Raw genomic sequence first — 5,854 nt, forward strand, 5'->3', positions numbered from 1 at the left:
ACGTTAGCAGTAGAGTATCATATGAATCATTCTGATAATATTTTATGAAAGAAAAACCAACATTGTTTAAACAGGCTGATTTTAGTGCTACCCCTGCCTGGTAGAAGTCTTCAGTACATGGATAGAAGTGGTCAGTGACACTACTACCTCCACCACCACCATCATTATCAATTTTACTTAGTGGAGATGGCAAAAAAAATGTAGGTGTTTCAGGTCATCTATTCTAACTCCGTTACAGTATAGAGAAGTGCTTGTTATATATTACATTAACTTCAGTTCAATTCCACTGAAAGCATAATATAAACCTCGTTTACAGTAAAATGAAAAAATCCTGCTGACATCAGTTGTAATATGCATAGAACCTTGTAGTCCATTTCACTCCTATCTTTATATCTTTGTAGATGCATTTATTGTTATGAACAGTGAGAAGTTACATATTTGTTTCTCCTCTCCTCAGATACCTCCATTTAACTCTTTCAGTTCAAATTTGAAGGCTGACTGCAGTTTGCGGTCTCATGGCCAAGCTGTGACTTCCTGGGACACAAGGTCAAAGGTGAACAGTACACTGAATTTTTCAGAACATCGCCCTTCCCATGCCATAAAGGAGAGGGACCATTTGTTACAATGTGATGACGTATTCCAGAGTCAAACAGGAAATCAGCATGCAGGTGCTGTTCCCCAGGGAAGGAAAAAGAAAAATGCCATTATGAGTAACACATGGATCTCTAGAGAAAAAACAGATGGCTCAAACTCAGCTACCGCAGCAAAAAGCTATTTGTCAGACATGTTGTCAGCAAGTAATAAAGGTCGAAATCCTGTGGGGAAGAAATCAGATGCATTGGAAAGAGTAAAATCCTCAGAAATGAAGCAAGGTAAAGAGCGTTCATGACATGATTTTCCCATTGTTATAAAAAAAAAAAAAATCTTTGTTGCAGCTCTTTGTTAGACAAAATCATTTGAGGGAATTTTTCAACTTAAAAATCTTTTTTTTTTTTTAAAACAAATGAGTTTCCTTTCCTCTGTAAATAATGACTGTTTCTGTTACACAAATGTTAATTGCAAATTTTAATGAAAAATTGTCATTTTCTGGCCCATCTGAAACCATTCAGACACAATTTTCAACATCCAAATAACTTTCCAGTTTTCTGCCTGGTGTTTGTTTACTATTTTTCATTTCTCTCAGCTTGGACTGTGAAAATCAACTGAAAATCATTTTCTATTATTACGCATTGTTTCAATGGACACTGACAAATGGTATAGAAGAGTCTGTTTGCTGAATGCTTCTTTGCAATTTAAGATAATGCGTTATGGACTTAGGTTCCCTAAACTGAAAATCTAAATTTTGGATTACTGATGCAGTCGTATCTTAAATTTTAACTTTTCCCTATCAAGCTGAATGATAAAGAAAGTAATAGGTAGGATATTCCTCTTTGTGTGAGACGTTGCTAAATATCACTGTATGACTGGTCTAGTTGCTACCTAAGCCCATTTTTCCTATTGTAGAGCTTACCCACTCAAATAGTGTCATTGGCTGTGATAGGATTAGTTTGAACAGGGAGTTTTCAGTAATGTAATTGGGGGGGTGAGGGTTCACATCTGGCTCCAAGTTATCTCTTCACCTACATATGTCAAAGTTAGACTTCAGAAGCTCCATTTTATCATTCCTACATTACAGCTTGTTTCCCTTCTTCTGCATTACTTATCCATAGTACTTTGAAGAGATGCATAAAAACAGAGAAACGTGAATTAGTCAGCAAAGGAAATCAGTTCTCCTTCTGGATTTTATAATCAGAGCTTGACATGGCATGTGAATGAATGCTATTAAAGAAGCTAGAATAGAAGGATTCAATCCAGAAGGAGGATAGAATGATTTGGTGGAATAACTTTAATTAGCATTTGGAAAGCCGTATTTTACAAGACATGACTAAACGTTTCACAAGCTTCCATTAGATCTTGTATACCAGGGAATTTCAGAAAAAATTCTACCAGCACTAACACCAGCTTTAGCATCTTTGTAGCAGGTTAAACAATGAACGTGATGGTCAAAGTGACAAAGCCAGTGAAGACTAGTTTATATTGGGCTCCCACCGAAGTTAAGACTGGTGACGTTCTCAGTTACAGGATGTTCCTGAACTGGCCAAAGCAGTCATCAACTATCTTGAATAGGCCATGGATCACGTCTGATGTGGACTGGGTGGATTTGGTGGCACATCAGTGATGGGGGACTTTCCCTTTAACTGGGAGCTGCGCCTATGCTGTCATGGCTTCTTCCAACATCCCCCCTCCCACCTCTCTGGCTATGTGCAGGGTCAGTTTCCAACTGGTGAGGGGCTGCACTGGGACTGGGGAGCTGCAAATTGCATCTCCTGGGGCCAAGGGGTGCTCTCCTACCTCACCCCGTCTCCCAGAGGTGGCACGGGCGCAGCTGAAAGCTGCATGGACCCAACACAACTCCTAAACCTGCACCCATGCCAGGGTTTGGCAGTGAGCAGCTGTGTTAGGGTTGTGGCAGGGTGAGGAAGGGGTACAAGAGATACAGGGAGAAAGTAGCAATGGTGTGGGTGCAGGCAGAGCAGCTGTGCCCATGCTGGAGCTGGGAAGTTAGGGGTGGCTAAAGTTAAGTGGCGGTTTGCAGGTCCTTGTCCATGGCACAGCTTCCCCACCAGCAAGAAGCTGAGCCCACATGCAGCCAGGGAGCAAGATAGGGGCTAGGAGAAACATATGTGAAGGCAAAACCCTTCAGCTCCACAGGTCAGATCCAGTGGCTCAATGGGCTGAACTGTCTGTATGTTGCTAACCCCTGGGCTAGTGGAATTGCTGGAATCCTTGTATTCTTTTCACAAGTGTCATATATTACTTTCTGTGTCCCCCCGTTGTAACCAGGTGAATACTCTACTCTTTCTTTTGCCCCTCAGAGGTCAGAAATAAATGGGCACTGACTGGTTGTGAGGACACATTAATATGCACATTTACAGGGCTCATGTTCTCATTGGGGAGCATCTGTTTTTCACTTGGGAAGGCAAAGGTGCAATTACCCGTGGTGATAGTTGAACTGGTCCTTGTTTGGCACCTTTTTATAATGAATACACTCCAGCTGCCAAGGGAAAAGTAGAACAATATTTCAGCGTACTCCCCAGACAGACAACATCCCCTTCGGGACTTCAAAATTCAGGCTCACACTATTGAGGGTAAAATCAGTGCTTTGCTCTTCCTAATGCTTAGCCAGCAATTGTATAGACACGTGCATGCAGTAGTAAGACACGAGACTGTTTGGTTTAATGATTTAATGTGTTTTCGGGTGGGAGAACAAGTGTATATATTTAAAATGACAACATGTGCATTGGGCAAATAATAAAACCATGCAGAGTGTGGCAGTCATTTCTATTGTAGCTTTGCTTTCCTGATATAATCCATGAGACGTGGACGTCAGTTGTAAATAATGCTCCTATTGGCCAGATCCTGCTGTATTAAACAATACTGGGACAAACCAGTTGGCTTTATTATTCCACAAGACAGGCCTGTTCTTGGCAATAGAAGCATAGTATTGAAAGGTAGTATTGGATCGTTAAGGTTCAGGTGTTACAATCAAATCAGATAATCCTGCTCATCAACTCTCATTTTCCATCTGAAAGCTAAACAGGCTTTTGCCCCCTCTACCCTTATTGGAAGTAGTTATAGGGACTAATTGCACAAATAAGGTTACTTATCAATGTATGGCATATATGGTGGAATAGACGCTAGTAACCATTTCCACCCAAGATCATCACCACATTTCAACACAATCATCAAATGATGCTTAAAGCAAATGGGTGAATCCAACTAATAAAAGATGAGGTCTTCTTAGAAAGGCTCTTTGTCAGTTAAATGTCCATGATTCCAAATATCTTAAAAGTACATGGCAACCACATTATTGCTAAATACAAAATGGACCTGCCATTAATCCTTTTGAGCTAATGCTTACAAATGTATTCTTTTAAAAATGTTGAAAAAAATGTAACATTTCAGAGATGGTGATAGAAAAAGTCAATTTTTTTTTTAATAGCAGCAAAATAAGGAGAGGCATTTTTTACTGAAAATATATATTTCTTCTCCCTCTTTCACCTTGTGTACTACCAATTGATTGAGCAAGTTAGAAATTATAAATCAGATGTGTGTCAAATTATTAAAATATATGTATACACACATAGTTATATGAACACATGCACACACTGTTTGTTGAGTTAATACATGAAGAGGAAATGATGCATTACCTCAATAAATAGCATCCTTCAGAATCTATAAATACAACAATTATTACATATGGAAGTCAGTTCCAAGTTGTGTCGATGGTAGGCCAGATGGTCTATGTGTTGGTGTCCTGCCAAGATGATGCCTTCAGGGAATCTGAGTCTACAACTGAGTCTTGGTGAACTATTTGTATAGAATAATTTAATGACAATTAATGCTTTATTCTGTGTGAATTTACCCAGCTTTGATTTTTATTGAAATTGTTCAAACACATTACCTAAACACATTGTCACAGATTGCTCTTAAAAGATTTGCTTTGAGTCTTCAGCTATTCTCCATTTGTGATATGTGGTCTGTGATCGGTCATTTAAGTCAAATGGCATTTGTTATTTGTAGCATTTGCTCCCAGATGGAAGTTTATAGATGGAAAGCAAATGGGCCCCAATATCTCCATGCAAACATTTCCAGCATACGCTACATACAAATATGTATTCCAGAGACTTTCATTTCCTGCTCAAATTCTTCCATGCAAAAACAAGTCATACAAAAGTTCACAGAAAACAAACAAACAGTTGATGGCACCAGATTAAATGAATGCTCTTGAACATATTTCTGCAATAGTTGCCCAGCTTATATTTGTTGCTACTCTTGAGATTCCTGGACTTAATGCCAAAGCATCTGTTAATGGCAAACTCCTTTTTTAACAAAAGCCTTATATATAAATATAATCTAAGTACAGTGTAAAGTCCATAATGGTGCAACATGCTATGTATAAGGTATTTATAGGTGGAAGGGGTAAGTGCCTGCTCCCACTATTCACTCCAGGGCTACAAATATTGTTTCCCAGGTTGTGATCCCATAGTAATAAAGTGGACTTAAAAGACCACCTAGATATTTTAACTAGTGCTCAGCAGATGTCCCAGGTAGGTTCCAAGGCATCCTTTATCTCTAGCCACCACTTTCTCATATAAGAGGCCATCGTAGCACCTGAGCGTGGCTGTACACTGGGTTTCCTGTCTGTAAGCAGCCCCTGACCTGTGCACACTGCCAGCTCTGTCTCCTGCACCTATCCTCATTTCTGTTGTCTTGAACTCCTAGTTCCTGGTCCTGACCTGCTGGCTCTTCATTCTAGCATCTTGAATTCATGTCTCAGGCTTTTGATTATGCACTGTCCTTTTGGCTTTGACTTCTGGCCCCCGAGTCCCTGGACTGGAGGTCCTGGATATAGGCACCTGGGGTGCAGACAGAAGTAATGATTTTTGCCAGATCTGGCTCCTGAAATCGCTCAACAGCCGTGACCAAACAGAAGTGTACAGCTGCAGAGCATTTTAAAAGGGAACAATCCTGCAAAAATCTGAACCCTCATTGCATGGGGGTATGTTTCAAAACATAGGGTCTTCAGTAACTTGTGTCTGTCTGCCTCCCAGCCTTGGAGCTGTTTTCAGAATGGGAGCGGGGAAAGGGAGCAGAGGTAGTTTGGTTTGGGTTTTTTAACCCCCTGCTGGAAGGTGGGGCGGGCAGAGTCCAGCTGTCTCAAGGCAGAAGGGGGTGACTCCCCTGTGTATACGGGGGAATGCGTCAGTAGTCTGTGCAAGTGGATATGGCAGTTACATTGCCTGGGGAGGTG

General features: G+C 40.6%; 1 protein-coding gene across 1 annotated transcript in view; it reads left to right on the forward strand.

The window, feature by feature from the left end:
- The first annotated feature begins 460 nt into the window (after positions 1-460).
- The window catches only part of LOC109321885, a 51,425-nt gene continuing 46,031 nt past the window's right edge, over positions 461-5,854 (forward strand). The window contains exon 1 of the mRNA XM_019552645.1: positions 461-872. Within this exon, the coding sequence (XP_019408190.1) occupies positions 707-872 (166 nt within the window). The 5' untranslated portion in view covers positions 461-706. The remainder of the gene's footprint in view (positions 873-5,854) is intronic.

This window comes from Crocodylus porosus, unplaced genomic scaffold (assembly GCF_001723895.1).
Source record: "Crocodylus porosus isolate Cpor-Errol unplaced genomic scaffold, CroPor_comp1, whole genome shotgun sequence".
In the NCBI taxonomy this organism is placed as follows: domain Eukaryota; kingdom Metazoa; phylum Chordata; order Crocodylia; family Crocodylidae; genus Crocodylus; species Crocodylus porosus.